This window comes from Suncus etruscus, chromosome 18, assembly GCF_024139225.1.
Source record: "Suncus etruscus isolate mSunEtr1 chromosome 18, mSunEtr1.pri.cur, whole genome shotgun sequence".
NCBI classification, from domain to species: Eukaryota; Metazoa; Chordata; class Mammalia; order Eulipotyphla; family Soricidae; genus Suncus; species Suncus etruscus.
The window spans coordinates 31,558,122-31,582,114 of NC_064865.1; the positions used below are offsets into that span (position 1 = coordinate 31,558,122).

The window sequence follows — 23,993 nt, forward strand, 5'->3', positions numbered from 1 at the left end:
ACCTATGTTTTAACTGTAAAATTAGGAGGTCGTCTTAAACACACGGTCGTCTTATACGCCGGAAAATATGGTAAGAGGTGGTGGCCTGTTCCTCTCTGTGGTCAAATAGGGAGCAAATAAATTCCCTGTATTAGTACTTGTGAAACCATGTGGTGCCAGAGATCAGGAGCTAGTGCATATTAATTCATGTCTTGAGCTCTAGTCTTTTAATTTATCTCCTTATTTCTTTTAGATGTACAAAAAGAGGCCTGGAGAGACTTGTTTCTATTTTGGAAACCTCAGATATTTACCTTTGAGGAGCACTGCTTGTCTCAACAAACTTCCTGCAGTTTGCAATATTACATGGAACACTGCTGGATTGGGAAATCTAGATGTGATGACGTCTAAAACAGTGTGATCAAGGGGCTAGGAAATAGATCAAATGGTGGATACACATGCTGTGCATGCCGGAGACACAAGTTCAAACCCTGACACAGCATGGTTCCCTTAGCACAGAGCTGGGAATCGCCCTTGAGCACAGCTAGGGTTGGCCCTAATACTAATAAATAAAATAAAACAATGTTCATATTTGCTGCCTGCCAACAATGTTTTCTTTTGAATAAATGGCTCTATTTTATCAGCAGATACTTACAGAAACAGTCAAAGCTTCAAGGGCAGAAGCCCCCACCCCACTCAAATCCAGCTACTAGAATCCTGTGACCTTTTCTGCAGAGTAGACATGCTGAAATTGGGACTAGAGTGATATACTACAGTGGGCAGGGCCCTTGACTTGCACAGAGCCTACCCAGGTTTGATCCCTGGTAGCCCACATGGACCTCTGAGCACTACCAGGAGTAATTCCTGAATGCATAGCCAGGAATAACACCTGAAAATTGCTGGGTATGGTCCAAAAACAAATAAAAATGTTCAGATATGCTGAAATAGAGAATGAAAGGCCTGAAGCACTAGGGCTATACTTATGAGATGTCTATACCCACGGACTTGGGGTATGAAGTTACCATTCATTTTGGAAACTTTTATAGTAGAGACACTGCCTTTGCTCTTGCTTGTCTCTAATTAAAACATACAAAAATACACACAAACAAAACTAGTTCCTTTCAAAACTCATTTTAACATTCATGATGACTAAGGAAAAAAAATGACAAAAGATAAAAATCTTTTTTTTTTTTTTTTTTTTTTAGATAAAAATCTTTTGAAGGGAGCCCTGTGGAGCGAGACTGAAGGGGGAGGGCTGGGCTGAAGATCTGGACTTGGCAAATCTTCCTGACCAGAGGAGGGAAGGTGTATTGAACCAAGAAAGGCTGGTGGAAAGATGAGAAGGCAGAAGTGACCTTAATAGATTACTTAAACTTTCTGAGTCTCAGTCCCTGTATGTGTAAATTAGGCCATAAATGTGGCTGACTTGAGAGGATTAGTGACAAGTGGGTAGCACCAACACAATCTCTGGAAAATGTAAGGACAGTTTGTCAGTTATCAATGACTATTTATGTCCTCCCCTACCCTATGTGTATCTAGATCTGTGCTGTCCAATGCCGTGGGTAGTCCTTTCCACACGACTCCAAGCACTTACAAGATAGCAAGTTAAAATTAAAATGTGCCCTAACTTGTTAAACACAACCAGATTCCTAGACCTTTTTATATGTATAAGACCCTTATATATATGTATATATAAAAAAAACTATATATATTATATTATATATAATATATATTGTTGTTGGTGCCGGAGTGATGGTACAATGGTAGGGCATTTGCCTTGCATGCTGCCAACCCAGGATGGACCCAGGTTTGATATGCGGCATCCCATATGATTCCCCATATGGGGGAGTAGCTCCTGAGTGCAGAGCCAGGAGTAACCCCTGAGCACTGCTGGGTGTGGCCCAAAACTAAAATAAAGCAAAAAAAGATTTTATAAGACCTTTATATATATAAGACATATATATAAATCTTATAAACAACTTTTTATATATAAAAAGTATATGTATTTATATATAAGTATATATTATAAACAACTTTTATATATGAAAATTTTTATACATATGAAAATATATGTATTTATATATAAGTATATATTATATAACATATAATAATGTCATTATATATTATATCTTATATTATATATTTGTTTATAAACAAATATATGATATTGTGATATAGACACATATTTATATATTTAAATATATTTAACTTAAATATATATTTATATACAATCTATTTATTAAACAATTAATATTTATATATTTATAAATACATATTTATTTTATCAATTTATTGTTAATAAATTAATTTATGAATTTATTTTAATTATTGATATTATTTATATATTTATATATAAGATATATATCTCATAAGCAACTTTATAGTAGCCATATGTCAAATATGTTGTGAAAATAAAATATCGGGGGCCGGGCGGTGGCGCTAAAGGTAAGGTGCCTGCCTTGCCTGCGCTAGCCTTGGACGGACCGCGGTTCGATCCCCCGGTGTCCCATATGGTCCCCCAAGCCAGGAGCAACTTCTGAGCACATAGCCAGGAGTTCCCTGAGTGTTACTGGGTGTGGCCCAAAAATCAAAAAAAAAAAAAAAAAGAAAAGAAAATATCGTTAAAATAATTCCCACATCTTTATACTTGATTGCGTGTGGCCAGAAAAGTTAAAATTACAGTCTGGTGCACACTATTCGTACTGGACAGTATGGAGCTAGATGCCAAACTCTGTGCTACAATCTCTTCCTTACTGGGCCACACAACTGAGTGAAGGGCAGAGTCACAAAAAATGGGCAACATTAAAAGGTTTCTGAACAAGCAACGACCAAACAGTAATTCAAAATCTACCACATAATGCATCTGAAGTGTTTCTGGCAGAACTCAAGTGGTTAACATTTCTTGGATGAATAGTGGTCTCTAGTGGAAAATGTCTATTGAGCCCTGTTCTGGTTTGGGAAGCTGTGCCCCAGAAGTTCATGTATTTCTATATTTTATTTTTGTGCTTTGGTTTGTCGACCCAGTTCCCCAGGTAAAAATAAAAAAAAATAATGTTCCAGGACAAAATGGTGGTTGGTACCTGAGCCCCCTAGTGGCTACCTCTAGTATTGTCCCAGTTCAAATGACCTACTAGCTTTTCAGAGAAGAGATAGCTCCCTGGGTGTATGGAACTGGACAGCCAGTTTAGCTGGGGTTAGACTATTTGGTAGTTAGCTTGTAGTTCCCTTCACTGCACAAACTTCTATTGGTTTTCACTCCAGGAGAATAGCCACATGCGCTTTCATTTCAGAAGACGTGCATCTTATATGAGGACTTGGCAGGAAGCAGCTCCTACCAAGCAGTAAACAAACACAGGTGCTAAGAAAAATGTCACCACCTTGAAAACCCCAGTTTCCAGAGAAATGAACAGCAGACATTCATAGACACGAAAATGTTTTTTTTTCTCCCTTCCAAGAAGTGTGCTTAGTGGTGGTTTTTGTTAAACTGTACGTTTTACTGTACATTTTTTTTTAACAACGGAGAAGATTGGCATTTATATTCTGACCACAGGGATGCTGCTTTCCAAAACTCCAAGTCAGAAACATGACAAACACAGAGCAAATACACAGCAAGTCACCATAGAGCTCAGGGTCACCAGAGAGCTTGTGCTTCCCTTTCTGATGTCTGAACTTAAAGGCCAAAAGAAAGGTAGTATTTGGGGTCATTTCCTCCATGGCTATATTTTAAAAGGCTGCGTGAGCAAGGTGCAGAGAGAAAAGGGAGAGAAGATGGGGGGTAGGGAAAGAGGAATGTTGGGAGCTAATTCTCTTCAAGTCCCCCAGTTCTGGGGAGGGGGTACCTGAGAAGTGAAGGTATGTACTCGGCCACTGGGACTGTCTTGGAAAATTAACTTGTGATCCCAGAAAGGAACTCACCTGGTCCATTGGTGACCTTATTGGAATGTGAAAAGGCCAGAAGAAGGTAGAGTCACAAGAAGTATGAGAATAAAGAAAGGAGAGTAAAGGGAGGGTGAGGCGAGTGAAAGGGAAGAGAGATGGGATGGAGGCAGAAGGCAAAAGTTTCAGAGGTTCTGAAGTCTGAAGGCAGTCCTGAATGAAGAACTCTCTCTTCAGGAGAGTTTGAGAAGGGGTGGCCAGTTGGACAGAACATATCTGACTGTGTAACCCTGAAATGACCTTCCCTCTATGTCTCTATGCTTTATCTGCTGTGTTACTGGCAAATTTAAGGAAAGAGAAAGATGAAAGAGAGAGAGAGAGAGATTTATGGCAAAAGCTGGGAAGAAGAAAGAGTGCATGGGTATGGTTGAGAAAGAGAGATTGATAATGAGAGAGAGAGAGACAAAGAAACAGAGAGAGAAAAGAGAGAGGTAGTATGTTGGCAAACGAGTTGTGACCCAAAACATGTGGTGATCAGGAGAGGCAGCAATGCAGGGATGTTGATCAGAGGCTTCTAGAAAACAGCAACTCTCTAGTTACCTCTTCTCTGACTCCGCGCCACCCTGTTGGGTCATGTGGAGCTTAATCTGTGGATGATAATGAGCCCTGTGGGCTCTCACCTCACTTTCCCGTCATTTTCTTGGGTGGATTCTCTCTCAAGGACCACATCCATGCAAGGCATCCCCTACTTCCCAACCTGAGACACCCTCCTGAAGAACAAACAAGGGACACGCTTGGCCACGTAAATACCCTAAATTGGAAATGTAAAGACAGGAATGGATCCCAGACAGTTCCCTCACAAGGCAGGTAGACTTGACCAGCCTTAACTTGCCAGTAAGTCACACTAATTTTCTGGTAAGGGGAAAGGGGGCAAAGGGTTAGGAGGGGAGAACTACAAATGACTCTAGTTTCCAAATTCTGATTCTCTCAAAACTTTGCATTGGTCTTCCAAAGCCTCTGAGATGCTCCCAAAGGATACAGAGTAGAGGCTGCCCTCATAGTTGCCCAGTAGCTAAACTGAACGGAAATCAAGATGCAGAAAATAAGCTTTTCTTCATTGTGAGGAATCGAAGGGAAGCAAGGACCTAGAAAAATCCCAATATTTTGTAAATTAGAAGACTGAGTTTGAGAATGGGCCTTGCCCAAGCTAGCTATGGTGGTGGTTGGTGCAGCAACCCTAACTCAGAGATTGGACTCCACGGGGCAGTATTCATCTCAATACTCCTCTCTCCTTTCCCTAAAGTCAACACTTTTGGCCTACCACGTACCCATTGTAACTTTCAACCTCAGCTTCTCCCCTCTAGAGGTAAGAATTCCAAAGCCAATTCCCAAAGTTAAGATCCATTATGCCTTTACTAAGGCCCACTCCATCTCGAGACCTCACACACCAAGTCCTGAAAGAAGTTACTCTTGTGGTTTCTGCAGATGTTACAGGCATGGGCGCCATGTTTGAGAAGCAAAGGAAAGTGGGCAGATGTCAGGGTGCCACACTTTCCCACCCCCACCTCCCCAAATACAGGTCTGACAGAAAGACTGATGGGTTTGACCAGAAGGTGTCCTGTTCCCAATCAAGTAGGGAACAATGAATTTCTTCTTTTGTCAATTTGCAATAACCACTTCCTCCAGGGGGCTGCTGAGGACCTTCCAGCTGTAAAATGAATAAACTCCATTATCTGTGTGATTGAAGGGGGATGAGGGGGTCCTGGGGAGTGGAAAAGTTAATTCATAAATAAAAACCACAATGGAACCAGAAGCAATCCAAAGCCTCTTGCTTATACACTACATTTGTGATCAGAAAGGCAGAAGTCATCCACCTCTCCATCTCAGCACTGTCCCACAAGTGAGCGCTCAAGTCCTCTGCTTTCCCTGAGCACACCCCGCAGTAATTGGAGGGGGACAGGCCTGGGAAGGTGGTGTGGGTGGCATGGGGGGAGGGGGAAGCCTTTGACTGGGAGAAGAACTGTCCCTGGCTGTAAACATCACCATGGAAACTCCTGGGAGGACTTGCCAGGAATGTGTTTTTTTTTTTCTTTCTTCCACCCTGCAGGGTAGGAGGGACGCTGTCCCCCTCCCCCCCAGGCCTACACCGTGCTCTCCATCACCCACTCAGAGCTGCCGAAAGTGCCACGGGCCCCCACCAAGTCACTCTCCTCGAAGGGCAAAAGCATGCCATTGACAGAGAGGCTGCGCTTCGTCCAGATGTTCGAGACCCTTCGAGGGGGACTGTAGCTTCCTGACATGGAGCCTCCAGCAGCTGCAGCTGCAAAGTCCCCCATGTCAAAAGAGTGGCTTCGTTTGGCCTTGCCCTCCAGGGACAAGGGGAGCAGGTTGCGGACCCGGGCCTCAGGGGGTCCCAGCAGAGGCTCTCGGTCCGAGTGGTGGCCCCTGGCTGATGCTCCAGAGCCCCTCCCGCCTGGAGTCCTGGAGTCCAGAGGCTCATCCTTTCTCTGACTCTTGAGGTCCAGGGAAGCAAAGGCCCCCATCAGGCGGTCCAGGTTGGGTTTGGGGCGGGGAGCGGGGGGCGGCAGCCTCCAGGGACCCCGGCCTAATCCTGCGGCCTCCCCACTGCCCAGGGAACTGGAGGAAGAGGAGTCACTGGCTCGCACCAGACCTGCACTGAACTCCACCAGCTCATTGCGCACCACCACCTTGGGCGGCCCTGGTGCAGGAGGCCCGCTGAAGGCACCTCCCAAAGTGGGTGCGGGAGGCTGCGCCCCGTTGGTCTGTGAGTGCACATTGCTGACCGCGGCCACAGCCATCTTCCCAGGCGCCTCATGGTTGCACACCTTATAGCGCACCATAAGAATGACGATGAAGACCAACAGTGTAGCCACGATGATGCCACCGATGACCAGGATCATGGTGCCGCCCAGGATCTGGCTGTGCATGGACTGGCACTGCGGGTAGTCAGCCTTGGTGAAGAACTGGGCACAGCCCACGATGTTGGTGGCCGTGAGCGTGGTGGCTGTGTCGTCCCACATGGCCAGCACGCACAGGTCGTAGCCAGTTCCCGACACCAGGTTGTTGACCACGAAGGCCTTGTTGGAAGCCGGGATCATCCTGGTAGGGTGGGGAGGGGGCAGACAAAACAGAGGGGAGTGGTGAGGAGAGACAAGGATAGAAATAGAATGGAAGGGAGTGAGAAAGAGATTGTAGAGAGGGAGAGATACATACAGGAGGACACAAAGGACAAAGAAGAGCAGAAGACAGACGAGAAAAAAGAGGAGGGGAGTAGGAGAGAGAAGGGGAAAGGAAAGGGCAGGCAGGGAAGTGGAATAGGGCACAGGAGAGAAAGAGAAGAGATAAGGAGCCCAGAAACGTACCCCAATGATGAGGAAATGATGAAGGGACAGCAAACATGTAAATAAAGGGAAGGAGAAAAGGAAGACAGAAATTGAGAAAGTAGAAATAATGTAGTCATTTAGAGAAGAAAGAAGGGACTCAAGCAGGAAGAGGAGGGGACATAAGGTTGGGTTGCAGAGGAATAAATACAGAGAGAAAGAGGTTAAAGGCATGAAGAGAAGCAATTAAATAAGGAAACTCCTCCCCTCACCCTATTTTTGCCCATCAACTGCAAATACTTTCCTCTGGCACTTGGGAGTGAGAGTTTGGGATGGAGATTCCAGACCTTCTTCAATCCAGCCCAGAGATTGCCCCCGCCCCACTATGTTGTAGGGAAGATATCAGCAGTCAGAAGACCCAACCTGTGCTGGCCTAAGGCTGTGCTGAATCTTGAGGCCAAAGCTGCCCTCATCTCCAGAAGCAAAAAGAAAGGAGAATATTTGAGAGTGAGGTCTGAGGTCCCTAAGCAGGGAGAGCTGGAGCTGGGGCAGATGAGCTGCTTAGAGATATAGGGGTCCGACAGGGGTGATGCTTGAATAACAAGCAAAAGGACAAATTCTCCCATAGCCAGGGCAAGCCAGGCACACCAAGGACACCTGGAGAAAGTATCTGGCTGGGAAGGCCTTCGCTTGGACCCCACACCCACATCTGTATTCCACCCAGAAATTAAGAGCAGAAGTTCTCTTAAATAAGGACAATTGTCTTCAGTTTACCTCTCCCCCTTTGTTTTGGTTTGCAGGTAAGGCAGAGTGTATAGTGTGCCTTGGAGTTGAGAGAACTTTCTTGTACCGACCCATCTATAAGCCACTCTTCAAAATGTGTTTCTTTGCTTTCTGTAAAAACACCTTGTGGCTATGCAGGTAGGATGCCTACTTTAAATGGAGGCCACTCTCTTCCAGCCTACCTGCTTGTTGCCAATAAATATCTTGACTTGTCACTGTCTTTCTCAATTGATTGGCACTTGAGGGCAGTAGAATGGGGCTCTCATGGTGATACATATGCTGTACACCTGGCCTCTCCAACCTGTACCTTCAGGAAGTCTGCATACATTACTATCACATCTTCTGCAGTTCCAAGAGACAAAGATGTCAGCTCACAGCTTACCTGCAGAAAACCTCACCTCAGCCCAGAGGTGTTGCAACTCTTATGCTCTTAGGCCCTTTATTCCCAGAAAAACCACCGTGCTCCCATTTCCTCCTGCTTTAAGGTACCATCAGAGCTCATCTGCCCTGAAATCTCAGTCTCTTACTTAATTGAGATCTCAGCTATGAATTACAAGAGTCTGAAAATTTCCATCTGGGATCTCAGTTGGAGGACTGGCGCTGACAGGCAGATATCGACATCCCATCAGGTGCAGCCCAGAGGTGCTAGCTGCCTCCCTCCTCCCCTTTCTAACCAATGCAAGGGAAACTGTCCCTGTCTCACTGCCAATGCACAGCTTCAGGACTTGGGGGCCGGTCTTCAGTCTAGATATCTATATATCTATAGATATCTAGATATCAGAGCAGTCCTGAAGAAGCGATAAATGTTCCTATGACCAGAAGATGCAAGGCAGAAAGTCACAGAGGCAAAATCATTTGGCTGAAGTCACACTGCTAGGTTGGTCAAGGGAGGGGCATGGGACTTAAAGGGTAAGTAGCTTGTCTTGCATCTAAGCAGGTGGGAAATACAGTGGCATGTTCCTCATCTCAGTGCAAAGTCCACACTAGTCTGTAGCAAATCTGCCACCTTGATCCCTACAGAACAATGAGGCTCCTATTCCTCCACCAGCTGGACCCTAGATATATGGAGCTATTTGGCCAGTGCTCAAGGAACTCTGTGGAACTATAACATAAGTTGGAGGGTCAAAAGATACCCATAACAGAGCATCTCAACATTTTGCCATCATCCCTTGAAAAGGAAAACTGAGCCATTGTACACATTAGTCTAGAAGGGGTTGGGTACAGAATGGGAACCAGAGAGAGAAGCACCATAACCAGACAGGTTTCCCTGCTGGCAACTTTCCCTTTCTACTCCCCCTGCCGAGCCCTACCTCAAGCCAGGGCTCAGGATTCACACTGATCAACTTTCCTGGGATGCAGCAAAATTGGAAATGAGGACTTAATTTGCAGAGAGTTTGAGCCAACTATAGAGATAGTAATACTTTCCTTTTAAGTTAGGAAGAGCCCTGAAGCCCCAGTTATCTCCCTTCCAACCTCACCACTAAAACCACATGAAAAAGTCGATCACAGCGACTTAAAGTCCAGGTCAGCTGTCCACTAATTAGTCCCCTAATTTGTCCACTAATTAGTCTACTAATTTGTCTTAGTGTCTTCTATTTGCATCTCCTGGAATCTGGAATGGTCCCTGCCTCAGAGATAAAGACCAGATATATTGAATCTTTGTGCTAGAAAGGTAACACATCCAGTAGGGCATTTGTCTTGGACTCAGGCTCAATCCTTGAGCTTATATGGCACCCTGAATACCACCAGGAGTGATCTCTGAGTGAAGAGCCAGGAATAATTCCTGAGCACCGCAGGATATGACCCTCAAACAAAAGCAAAACAGATATGCTCAATACTGTCCAATCAGAAAATAAATAGAAGTTGCTATATGTCCACCAAAGCCATTACTTTAAAAATAACATTAATATAATCATACTTTTATTTTCTTCTATCAAAAATTACCATCACCACCCCATTCCAATTGCATGTAAGTTGAAATCCACCCGACAAAGCAGGGGAAATAGCTAATCAACTAGATTTTTTTCTTTCCTTTCTCCATTTAGCTCTAATAAATATAAATACAGACCACTCATCAGGAAAAAAAAAAAGAAGGACAAATAAATTAGAAAAGCAAAAGACAAGAGGGTATCTTGCAAGAGTTTTGGGTCTCAACCCTTTTAGTGAAAGACTCATCCTAAAATCCTGATTTATTTCTTTTCTTTACAATTAACTAGTGACATCTCCATTAGCAGAAAGCCTGGCTCGCTATTTTAAATTTCTCCAATGTGCTAAATTTAATTAAGTGCACACACTCCAAAACACAATTTAAATCTGCAACCCCATGCACTTACCCAGGAAAAATAAAACAAGCGTAAGTAAGTGCTTGTTGCTACATTGTTTTTGTTCTTCTTTCTCCCCTATTAATAGGCTTGTCATTTGGTCATTCAGTTTAACACTAGCAAACAAATCTACCGCTGATACCAAACGTTTAAGAAGAAATCACAGGTGCTCTAGAATCTCAGAAGTTACATATACAGAAGCTTATTCTATTTGTTGTCAGATCTGTCTTGGCATGGCTTTTCTCACTTAGCAATCCCCTTTTCCCTCCTCCAGTAGATAGTGAGGAACTATATTTCCCAAATTCCTTTGAGGTTGGACATCCATGTAGAATGTTGATTGGAGAGAGTAAGGAAAGATAAGGATAGGAGGAGTGGGAAAGCAAGGCATTTCTTACTTTTCTAACTGCTCCAAGCCCTGTCTCTTAAAGAGTGTTGGAGCCTTCTCTGTGAGCCTAGATTTCAGAGTTCTAGATCTTGTTAGAAAGATTTGAATCTTTGACTCTACATTCCTCCATCTTAGGATAGGGATGGAGGTATAGAAGGTTTCCTGGTATGGCCAATTTCTGTGGTGCCTCACTATTCCCAGTGACCCTCTAGGCAACTCCATCTTCCACATTTATTAATGCCCTTACTAAGGTCCTACTTAGATTTATAGTGTTTTATCTTTTCCTCTGGCTGAATCCTGGGTGACCTTTACCTAATGAGACTATTCTACATTTCCACATAATTTTGTCCTTCCACTTTGAGAAAATACTGTTCGGTTTATATTGGAAACAGCATAACTTGGTCCTTCCCAGAGGATCTGCACCTTTAGGAAATGCTTTGCTGCCTTCTCAGAATCACTCATCACTCCCCAAATATGCCCTTTACGTGCAATAGTCCTTTTCCTACAAACCTGTACTCCCACCCCCTCCCCCATGTTTTCCTCCTTTAAACTTAGCATGGCTCCTCTAAAATCATACCCAGATAGTCCGTCTTCTCCCACTGCTTCTAGTCTTCATCTTCTGGAAGCACGTCCCTTAAGGATGTTGTCTATATCTTACCTGTCTTAAATTACCACTGCTAATCTCCACTGCACTGCTAATCAGGATATCTGGCCTAGAGCACCACTGAGTAAATACTGAGCTGAGGTGGATGGAGCAGCACTCTACTCAACATTAGAGATTCTTAGCTAAATATGATGAATAGCTCGCAATACTATGATGGACGACTTTGGATGGCCCTGATCTTTCCAAATGAGTTTTTCTGTATTTAGATGCATGTCACGGATTTCTGATTGCTCTTTATGAAAATGTATATAGGTGTGTATTTAAAGTGTGGAGTATAAGTAAATGAATGAGTAAATGCATTTGTGAATGCGTATATGAGAGAGAAAATTGGTAAGTGATTATATATATATATATATATATATATATATATATAAAATGGGTTCTAGTCCCTAGCAAGGTGAATCTCTGCCCTGCCCTTCTTTCATCCATTTTCCTAGTCCCTCAAATCCATTAAAGTCCCCATACATCTTTGACACTTTGGAGTGAATTTTGAACTCTGCACTTTACTGTTGTTGCCAACAAATTTATCTTGGGCATCAGGAAGAAGAATAAGACTAGGGACTGAAACTTGGAAGCTGAATATCAACATTTTTTCAATCCCTTTCCTGTTTTTTGCCCAGGTTATAAGTACCTAGTCTCCCTTACAGGAAGGGGTGTCTATGGGGTCAATTCTGGTCAGCAGGCCAGGTACCTTCTATGACCTGTACCCTGAACATTGTCTTTCTTAGCCAGGTGACATTAAGGTATAAGGGCTCATGGGGCCCCATACCTGAGTGCCCATGAGGAACACATCTTGACTAGTCTCACATGTGTGCATCAGAGCCTAGGAAATAAAACTGGAGGAGTTTAATTATTTGTAAGTGAGTGGGGGTAGGAGGAGGTTTATGTGTATAAGCTGACGGACAAGGAGGCATGTATTTCTGCAAAAGGAAAATGATGGTGCTAGTGAATGACCCTCAAATGCAATCTTTGCTTTCCCGGAGTTGTCAATAAATGCCCTTCAGTTATCTTTAGCCTCTAGCTTCCTCAGAACTGTCACTTTTAAGGAGATACACACACACACACACACACACACACACACACACACACACACACACACTCACGCACGCGCACTTTAGTGAGGTACCCTGACCTGTTGGACCCTAAGACTCATTTGGAGAAGCTACAGCCAGCTTCTTTGCTTCACTGTCCCAGCTGTGCACTCTCATTACTGGAACTTCACAAACCTGCCTGCCAGCCTCTGCGGCCCGCCAGAGGCATCAGGGACATGAAAGGGGCTCATTAAACCCAGGCGAGAGGCCCTGCCCGCCCACTCACTGCAAGCTACACAGAACCTATGTGCTTCCCTGCACAGTGATGGATCTGCTTCTCCCTGGTACCCAACTGCCTGGGTGCTTGGCAGGCAGGGTCTCTCTCTGACTCCAGAGGTAGGGAGAATTAGCTGCACATTAGCAGGAGAAACTAAATTTTAGGCAGATAGTCCACATGCTAATGAACATACAGTCCTCACTGTCAAATGTGATGGGCCAGGTCACTGGGCATGATCTTTCATATAGAAATGTATCATGAATTCTTTAGCAGGTTGGATCTCAGAAAGAAGCAAGTTTCTTGGTGAGATTAATTCTTAGACTGAGAGAGCTACAGAGCTGACACGTACTTTGAAAGCAAGTGGCTCAGTTCTATCTCTGGCATTGGTGGTCCCCTGAGCATCATCACTGCCAGGTGTAATCCCTGCCCCCAGTTTTATGCCAACTGACATGTACTAAAAACTTATTAGAGGTCAAAAAACAGTCTGAGTCTTTTAGATACATTCTTCTCAACCACTAGTCTTTGAACTGCTGCCAGTCCACATAAATTTCCTGCCAGTTAACACAAAAGTTATAAAGTTATTTCCATTTAAGTTTTTCTATTGTGATCCCTTTTGCTTATACTAATGAAATATATGCAAGTATTTCTAAAAACAACTCAGAGCCATTGAACAGTGCATTTTGAATTAATTTCAGGTACATGTGTGATCAGAAAACTTTTATTATTGCCCAAGTTTTCATGACCCCCTACATTCAGTGGCATGTCCTCAGAAGGAACCATGACATCCCCCCATTTAAGAGGCAAGTTCTCCCAGTCATTTTAGGCAGAGTAATATAATAAATTCTCTATACTTCTCTTACCCTATAACTAACTACATCTGGTTATTCAAATTATCTTCAAAATGATTAACAATGAAATACAATCAGAGATACTCAGTTCTCTAGCTATTCTGGGCACATTTCAAGTACTCAGTGATCAGATGGATAAGTGTGACCATTATCACATGTGGGCTGCCCTTCCTACCAAAGGACTGTGTGCTTTCATGGGTATCTGGCCATTGAGTCCAGTGAATGGGCTAATACCTTGGTGCCTATGGACACCCCAGCACATCTAGTGGGTCATTGAGTAGTGTCTAATGCAGAGTCAGTTCAGGCCCAGAACTCTTGGTTTTGAAGTATGTGATCTGGGTTTAGCTCAAGCTCAGAATTCTTGATCTTGGAGTGTGTACCCTGAGCTCTCTGTGTCCCTTTGAATCTGGAAAGTCTCCTCTTCCAATTGTTTTGATCCTTCTAATTTTCCTTGGGTCTTAAAACCTACTAGGGTCCTGAGAGCTATTCCTATGCACAACCCTCCACCCCAGAAGTGGTCTTATTCAATAGGAATCCACCACCATTCCAAGATCCAGGAACAATTTTGGGACCCCATTCCCTCCTTCCCAACATCCTCAGACCTGGCCAGCCCCAGGTCACACTCAGCCTGTAAACTCCTCAGTTCTTCTCTTTCTATAGTTTTGTTCCTGATCAGACTCCATTGCCAGACTCCATTGTCCATTGCCCAGATTTTATATCATAGATCTGTGTCTTAGTCTTCACTAGGGAAACCTCCTGATAAGGTCTGGAAAAGTAGTACAGTGATAGAACACTTGCCTTCATGCAGCTTGCCTAATATTTAAATTCTTGGTACCACATGTTTTCTCCTGAGCCCTGGTTAGAGTGTTCTCTAAGTGCAGAGATAGGAGTAAGGCCTGAGCACTATCACATATGGTAACAATCTGAAAAAAAAAAATCACTACTAAATCTGATCACAGTGATAGATGTCTCCACCCTTACCCCCAGACTGGAACCAGACTGCTGGGTTTTATGCTGCTCCTTCTACTTACTAGCTGCAACCATCACCTTAAGTTTTCTGTGCTTTAGGGAGAGCCTATTGTTATAAAAACAGAAATGTACAATCCACATCTGCCAATGCGCATAACATCTTTGCATAAAAGGGTTTAGGAGAGGTTAGAATGAGTCATCAGGAACACAGGTCAGTGTCTGGCACCTAGCATTCTTCCCTTAGGGCTTGTGAAATGAAGGAGCAGCTGCTGCTGAATCAGAGGAAGCTGATGCCTGAGAGTGACTATCCATGGACAGAGTTGTGCCACTGCCAGCTAGCTCAGAGAACATGAGGGTCCTGTGGGGCCGGCAAGTGCTCTTGGCAGGATGTATTTCCCCTTGCAGGGACTCTGGAAGCAGTTTTTCAGAAGCTACATGGGGTCTGTGTTCCTTAAGCTCTGGCTAAGTGACTGCAGACATTACTGGAAATTCATTTCTGGGAGCATGCTTCTCCTCAGAGGAAGGGATTACCTAGGGACAAGGGGGACCACAAATAGGCAGTGATGACCTTGCTCCCTGACTCAAGAAGCAGGACAGATCCAGATGTCAGCTCAAATCTATGAATGTTGCCAACCTCCGTGCAGACTAAGATGGCTATGTTAAGAAGTCTACTTGTTCATAGGGAGAACAAATCAGGGGTTCCCAGTCTCCAAACCTAGTTCTATTACCTCCTAGCTCTGTGACCTTGAACAAGCTATTTGACATTCCATAAATGGCTCCGTTGATTAGGGTCATTTGAAGATTGGATGATGCATATTTAGTCCACTGACTAGAATCTACACTGTGCTGCTTTCACAGTGAACAGCTCAGGCAGGTAGTTGATTGGGACTGCAGAGGGACCTGAAAGATACTTTGGGCCTCAGTGCTGGCTGGGGCCAGCCATCATGCTGTCTCTCCTGGACACCCTCCAGGTTAGAGTTCTCTGGGTCAGGTAGCTCTTTGGCTGGCTCACAGGACTTACTTGTACATCATAACTCTATCTGTTTTTCCTCTGTTATGTCCACTCACAGACCCCAAGAACTTAGGGGTCTCAATGCCAAGATCACCAGGCTTACTGTCTTTTGTAAGGATGTCTTTGACTCTTAGCTGTCTGCTCATGCCCTCCACATGGCTATGAATCACTTTCTGTTCAATTCAGCCCTGAGGAACCACCCAGACCACCATCCAAGGAAACATGCAGGTATCTTTTTTAACACATACCAGCCTGATATGTGTCAGCTTTCAATCTCCTGAGCTTTCATGTCTCCAAAATGAACAGTCCCTTCCTCCTTCCTCTCTGAAGCTTCTCTCTAGTCGCCTGTCAATCTGCCTGTGGTCCTCTGTATGAAGCAGATCTGAGCAAAGAGAACTTTCCAATGCTCAGTCCCAGTTCCCCTCTTATCATATGCACATTTAGCCAAGAATACACTGAACTTTCTAGATGTTATGCCACATCAGGGAAACACATGCAGCAGCAGTCAACAGAAGCACCCTGAACTTTTCTCAGGGAAGAATGAAGCTATTACCTTGTTGGGAAAAGTGTTGATCCCCTAAAGCACCATCCCTGCTTCTGTAAGCTGAGCATCCCCAGGCTTAGCCCTGGCCTATATCAGATCTCTATGTGTTTTTATCTAAACCTCTATGAAGAACATTTATCTATATTTAATTGGCCTTAACTTCCAGGCCCTAGGGGAAAAACAGGAAAAAGAAAACAGATGAAAAGGAAAAGCAGAGGCCTTTGGAATAAAAAATAATTATTTTCTTTTTTATGGTGGTGGAATGGGGTTGGAAGGACAGAGCCCTTTCATGGATTCTAAGCCCAGTGGACTGGTGGTTCAATGCAATTTAATGCAATGGGGATTTAATGGGAATGCTGTGTTGCATGTACCTTGCATTACTGGTCCTTATCCAGGTCACTGTAGCAGTATTCATAGACCTCCTAGAACTATACTGGTGATGCTCGGAGGACCATATAGTGCCAGAAATTGAACCAGCATTGGCCACATGTGAAGCTTGTGCCTTAGCTTTTGTACTATTTCTCTGACTCCAAGAAATCTCTTTTTGAAGGCTGATTCTCTTACACCCTGCCATGTGATTGTTTCTAGATTCATTTTGTTATCTTTCCAAATCTCATTTTATTCTGGGGTAAAACGGTAGAGCAGCACCAACCACAGTGCTGAGTAGGAGAAATTTGGTACAATGGGATAACCATGACTGCCCCCTTGCTCTCTTCTTAGAACTCTTTAGGGCACAATGAGCATGATATTGATGATGGCGAGCTGTCATTTACTCCTTAAATAGCTGAGAAAAGCATGCTCAATAACAATTTATCACTTGACAGAAAAAAACACTGGAGGTGTCAGACCAATTATACCTGTTAGAAACACAGGATTGTGTAACACCACTATTTCCCATCAACCACAGCCAAACTAACTAGACAGTTTGTCCTAGTTGGCAGATGCATTTACTGTTACCCATTATACCAGCTTTCTGAGAAACTGACCAAACTAGCATTGACTGCACATGGCCTTAGGTTGGAGACAATCAGAACTCCTGTATAGGATGCCACTCTATGGTAAGTCCTATACAGGAAGCCATGAAAAGCCATGAAGCCAGCACAACTTCATAAAATTACCTTTGAACGGCAACCCATGTCACCATACAATGAGCCTAAAGGTCAGATTGCCAAGGGAAATATAACCAGCTCTGAGACTGTTTCTAGTCTGGAAAGTAGATTAATAATATATTTCAATAATATGGGATCTTTGTAAACACTAAATACAGCTACATTTGTTCATTGTAAGGGTGAGGTTTAAAGTGTGGGTATGTGTGGGGAGTGTATTTGAAAATAGTGCAAAGGACTGAGCACTTGCTCTGCATGCAAGATCCCTGGTACTGAATGGTCCTTTAAGCACTACTGGGATAAAGCCCCTGGCACTTCCAGGTACAACCTAAATTGCAATAAACAAATAATTGCATGTGTGCCATAAAAAGCAACTGTAATTGTTCTATTTTGCTAACAAAGAATAGTTTCTGTTCCAGCACCTCCTAGAATTATGTTTCTTAAACTTCAGTTTGCTCACCTACTAAATGGGAATGAGAACCCAAGACTATCAGGAAAGGTTCAAAGACAGATGTCTCTTAAGACTCAGCATGTAAACAATAAAGCATTCACAGGTGTGAGGTATCCTTATGTTTATAATGGGGATACTCTTGCTCTCATGTCTACCTAAATAAATGAGAAACTGATCAGCATTTCCTGGAGGAATGATATGGGGAGGGAAGATGCTGGTCTCTCAAGCCTGATGAAGCCTGGCCTGAAAAGTAGCTGGATAATTCTGTCTTTCTGCCCTACCAATGGCCTTCTGATCCTATGCAGGAAGATATTGTTCAGCACTTCTCTGTAGAGGCTTTTTGCTGAGTATCCTCGGGCTCCTCTGCTTTTAGCAAGCCTGTTGGCTGGCTGGGAAGGTAAGTCTGGGCTAGGGGAACAATGACCTGGAATAGAGGCTTCTGGTGGGAGGTTAGAAGGCCACTCCCTGGGCCGGAGAGATAGCACAGGTAAGGTGTTTGCCTTCGACGCAAAAGGACGGTGGTTTGAATCCTGGCATCCCATATGGTCCCCCGAGCCTGCCAGGAGCAATTTCTGAGCATAGAGCCAGGAGTAACCCCTGAATGCTGCCGGGTGTGACCCATAAACAAAAACAAAAACAAAAACAAAAGAAGGCCACTCCCTTCACCTACTAAGAGACTTTGACACAGTCAGAGGTTTTGCTCACTGAGGAAACCCCAGCATCCAAAATGATTGCATTTATTTTATGGTGCATTTACCACCATTTCCCGTTTGTAACATGGCATCAAGCTGTTGATGAAGATTAAATGAAGAAATGTCTAAAAGCATAAAGAGAGGTAGCTGAGTGCATAGCTAATTTTCCCATGGCCAATCTTGGATGACAAGCAATGAGTGTTCCATGGAAGGGTCTGGCAGGTTGGCAGTTGTAGTATTAAATAATAGAGGCCCTTTGGATGGAGCTGGATGGTGATGGGATAAACAGAGAGGCCTTTCTGTACCATCCCAACAACATGTGTCTCCAACCCCTATCAGCTGGTGGGTCTACCAGTTCAGGGTGGTAGCAAGGAGAAAATCCACTCACAGGCAGGCTTCTTCAGGAGATAACATCTTTGTTTGCCCTGGACAACATGTGTGGCCTATATCATAACCATTTACGCTAAATTCCTATTCATCCCTGCATTGTACCTTGTCCCTCAGAGATTTCCTCTTGCTTCCTCCTTCACCCCACATCCATGCAAATCCCTTTTGCCCCCAAGGCCAAACCTTTTGTAACCTCCCAAGGCCCCTGCGAGAAATGTGAGGGTCTTTCTTGTAGGTAAGGTTACAAGAAGAATGCAGGGTGGGGTTACATCTGCCCCTTTTTTAAAATAAAAACAAAAGAGCATAAGTTATCCTTTGTTTTCCAGGCTTCCACCTATAGTCAAAGGGTGTTCAACGAGTTAAATGAACTAATAAACAGAAGCCACTGGCAGGTTATCATTTCTGAAAAAGGTTGGTACCAATCATCATCATCACTCCAGAGAGGAAACCACCCATATTTCCTTGACACTATTGACCTAATTTCATTCCTTGCTTTCTGATTTATAATCACTTACTTCCAACCAAAAATAGACTATGACTTACACCACCAACAACAAAGCCATATAGAAAATGAGACAAGAGCATTTATTTAAAAACAACACACGTTATTTGGAGCTGGAGCAATAGCACTGTGGTAGGGCATTTGCCATGCACGCAGCCACTTCAGGACGAACCTTGATTCGATCCCCGGTATCTCAGATGGTCCCAGAGCCAGGAGCAATTTCTGAGTACATAGCTAGGAATAACCCCTGAGTGTCACCAGAGTGTGGTTCAAAAAGCAGAAAAACAAAAACACACATTTTTTATAGCAGATCAAAAGTTGAGTAGAGGGTTGGATCTCAGAGCCACTGACCCCAAGATAGTCCATAGTGTTACCTGATCACCAAATCCAGTTAGAAACACACAGCCCAGAAGGCTACACACTGCTGGGACCACATTCTCTGGAAAGAGCTGATAAAGGAAGTCCCTGGTGGTCTCAGACCGTGTGAAAGAAAGTGAATATAGGGTACTCTGTCTTCCTGAAACTGGAATCAGAGGAAACCAGAAAGCCCACCAGAAGAAAAGGGACCCCTAACCTTCCTGGGTTGATGAAGAGACTTTCAATCTATTTTACTTTGACCAAGATATATCCTGGTGGATGGACCACATGTGCAGAAGAAAAGAACATCCTGATGTGTTTGAAAACAAGGGACCCAGAGACATAATCAGGAAGTACCCCAGAGTCCTTTCTACTTTATAGGCAGACAGCAATGCCTTCCTTATCTCTTGCCTGCTTGAACTTATACTTGACCTGGAGGCTGCCTACTCCAGGAAGACTTCCTAACCACTCCAGACCTTCTCTCACATATGTGCAGACAACATTCAGCATATACCATTATTGTCTATCTCCCTGGGAAGTACACAGGAGGCCAAAGAATTCTGTTCAAGGCCATATTCACCAACTAGTGGCTCAGCCCTGACATGATCATAAAATAAACAACCCCAGAATGGCAAAGATGAAAGGCAAGAATAAAGAAAAGAAGAGAACAAGGAGATTGGATATAAAAACCAACCAAACAAAAAATGAACCATGAGAATAATCTGCAAAGAGTAAATGGACATAGTATAGAAAAAAAATTAGTTTTATTTCTAACAAGAATGAAGGAGGAGGGGCCGGTGAGGTGGTGCTAGAGGTAAGGTGCCTGCCTTGCAAGCGCTAGCATAGGACGGACCGCGGTTTGATCCCCCAGTGTCCCATATGGTCCCCCCAAGCCAGGGGTGATTTCTGAGCACTTATCCAGGAGTAACCCCTGAGCATCAAATGGGTGTGGCCCGAAAAAAAAAGAATGAAGGAGGAATTTAAGGGTAAGAGGTGGAAAAGATAGGTTTTAGAGTCTTTACTAAGGAAAAAAAAATTTTGTAAGAGGCATTAAGCACAGTTGGAAGGGACAGTCTCTTGATATCCAGAAGCTGTTTCTACTCAGAGCCAGTTGACATCCCAAAGGTTTGTTGGTAAAGGTGAGGAGAGTCCTAAGAATTTATAACAAGGAGAGGGCTGGATGGCCATGAACATGCCCTCTTGTATCCTGGTCTTTTTTTCTGACTATGACAGTAGCAAAACCCAAGCCCTGTTTTAAAGATGAAAGACAGAGCTCATGAATATTGTCTGGATAAGCCCCAAGATCCTGACTCTCTCTCTCTCTCTCTTTCTCTCTCTCTCTCTTTTTCTCTCTCTCTTTCTCTCTCTCTCTTTCTCTCTCTCTCTGTCTCTTTCTTTCTCTTTCTCTCTCTCTCTGTCTCTTTCTTTCTCTTTCTCTCTCTCTCTCTCTCCTTTACTCTGAGCTCTCTCAAGCCTGAGGCAATGCAAGTCATGAGGGAAGAGACTTTGAGGGAAGATGAGACAGAGCTCATGAATATTGTCTGGATAAGCCCCAAGATCCTGACTCTCTCTCTCTCTTTCTCTCTCTCTCTGTCTCTTTCTCTCTCTCTCTTTCTCTTTCTCTCTCTCTCTGTCTCTTTCTTTCTCTTTCTTTCTCTCTCTCTCTCTCTGTCTCGTTCTTTCTCTTTCTCTCTCTCTCTCTCTCCTTTACTCTGAGCTCTCTCAAGCCTGAGGCAAAGCAAGTCATGAGGGAAGAGACTTTGAGGGAAGATGACTCCTTCCCAACCCCCACTCTTTCTCCTTCTGCTGAATCCCCACAATGTCCTCCATCCATCACATATTTCCTCTACTGGCCAGTCTGAGGAAACCTCTTCAGCATATTTCATGAGCATCTATTCATGATAGATACAAAGAAATGTATCCCCAATGGCAGAATCACAGGCTCTCTGATCTTCTGTGAAGGGGAATTCTTCTGTATAGAGTTGTTCCCCTAAGTCCACTCTAGGTAGGATGGGAACAAGTGGGACTAAACCCTTTCTTCCCCAGGAGGAAGCTGCCTGATTTTTACTGTAATACAAGGACTTTTACCCAGCCTGATGCCCATGATGCCCATGAGAAAGGACTACTAGTACTAGACTGGCAGACCCAGGGATTTTCAAAGCCTTTCTTCCCCTCAATCCATTTGAGTGACAATCAGAGCTTGGGGGGAGGAGCAGTGCAGCCTGGGGAAGCAGCCCTTGGCACTGCCTCACACACAGTGGTATTTTGACGGTTGGTAAAAATATCTCTCTGGCGTTTGGTAACGGCTGCTGCCGCCATTTCAGCTTCCAAGATCCTGTCTCCACACCCAGGGCCTTGGCAGCCTCCCACTGGTCCACACATCCACAGGGCTCCCTAATCTCTACTCCTGACCACCCTCAGACCCACACAAGCAACCTCTGTGGCTGCAGTCGGGCAGAAGCAAAAACGCACTGGAGAGCCACTAGAGGAAAAGATTTATTACGCCAAATCCTGCAGCAAATGCCTAATGAGCTCATTAAACAAGAACATAAATAATTACTCCACAGCAGAGTAAGAGGACATGCGAGAAGAAGATGGGGATGCTGAATGTGTCAGGATCAGAGACAGGTGATGGGATGGCAAGAAAGGTGGGGAGAGTGCCTCTTCAATGCTGTGGGTAGGACCTTGGCAGTCTCCCTGGGCCAGGCAAATGTGGGCACAAGAATCTGCAGAAAAATTACCACAGCTGTGGCTTTGTCCCGTCCTGGGGCATTTCCTATTGACATACAGGTCCACTTTCATCTTCATAGTGATTCTGAGATGAGATGATGGAAAGTGAACTTTTCCCTTCAGAGGGGTGTGGACTTGAAGGACAGGAAAGATCAAAGTTCCCTGAGACATAAAGACATACCCAGTCTCCATGATTCCCAGACTCGTCCTTCTCTACACAGCAGCCTTAATTGAGGTTGTTAATCATACTCTGCCAGTTTAGTGGTCCTCAATGATGCCCTTTCCATCAGGAGAAAATCTAAGGATTGTCCATGGCCTGTGATATTCTATGAAATCCAGCACTGTCCATCCTTTTGCCTTACACTCCCACTACTCCAGAGCAGTTCTAGCTGGTCTGCTAGCCAAACAAAGGCATTCCTATCCCAGAGCCTTTGCCTAAATTGTGCCCCAACCCCTCTCCATCCTGGCTCTTTCTTTCACTTCATTCAAGTTTCTTCCAGAGACCATCTTTAGAGAAAAATGTCCCTGGCTACCCATGTAAAATATAGGTCCTCTCATCTTGTACTCCTTATCCCACTTACCTTTCTTATTTTTTTGAATAGTGTATCATTCAAATGATTTCATTCTGAACCCAGATATGTGTCTTAAATGATAGGACACAGGCCTTGCCTTTTTGAGGTCCTAAGTTCCATCTCAGCACTATCTTATCCTTACAACTACCACCACTAATGATAGCCACCCCAACAATCAGCAACCAGCACAACCAATAACAAATACCCCAAACCACCAACATTAAATACCACAACAGACCACCAACAACAACTGAAAAAAAAAAACAAGCACAAAAGAATTTTGCCTTTCTTCTGTATTAGAATATAGGCTTCCTGAAGGCTATATGTATCCTGTTTGCCTGTCTTGTTCTGGAGTCTTGATCAGTGTCTACACAAGAGAAGACCTACAATACACATTTGTTGATTGATGAAAATAAAAGCCTAATTCCCAGAAGTCAAAGTGTGGTTTGTGCCAGGACCATTCAGCTACAAGTCCAATATTTTCTACATCACATTATTCCTCCTTCCCTAACTGGTCCCTGGTTCCTACTGCCAACTGGATAAAATCCCAAATTATAACAGAAATCTGATGACAAGCTTCAGCTGCATCACCTCTGAGCTGTCAACCTTATCCATCATGACATATACATGCAGTCACATGTGGGCACACACACACAAACACACACTACTCACAGACCCTGCCTCAGTTGTCAAATGGCATTATCCCTCACAGGATGAATTCATCAACAATGGGCACTACTCAGAGGTCTTTTAAACTATACCTGGCAGGCAGCACATACAACTATCATGTGTGACATTCAAGGCCACCCACAAACTATCTGCTCCCAAACTCTCCAAATACACCTCTGTTATTTTACTAGTCCAGAAATTCTCAAAGTACAGTCAGAGGCCTGATAGCACCAGCTTCTTAGGAGAGAGTATTTTAGAACTGTTTATTCTCAGACCCTGCTCTAAAACTGCATGGTAAAATGAAATATTAATGACTGTTAGGCACCTCCAATTTGAAGTGTTTGCCAGGGGTATTATTACTAGTGCTATGAATCATTAATATCAGGTACTCTTTATAATATCCCTATTCCTGCCACTTGGCTCTTTTCATTGGCTTTTCCTCCCTTACCCCATCTATACCCCAGGACATGGGTTAGAGACCCCTCTCCCTGCTGTCACAC

General features: G+C 43.9%; 1 protein-coding gene across 1 annotated transcript in view; it reads right to left on the bottom strand.

Annotated features, from left to right (window-relative positions):
* Positions 1-5,246: 5,246 nt before the first annotated feature.
* The window catches only part of LRFN2 (leucine rich repeat and fibronectin type III domain containing 2), a 177,156-nt gene continuing 158,409 nt past the window's right edge, over positions 5,247-23,993 (bottom strand). Inside the window, exon 3 of the mRNA XM_049765336.1 lies at positions 5,247-6,972. Within this exon, the coding sequence (XP_049621293.1) occupies positions 5,994-6,972 (979 nt within the window). The 3' untranslated portion in view covers positions 5,247-5,993. The remainder of the gene's footprint in view (positions 6,973-23,993) is intronic.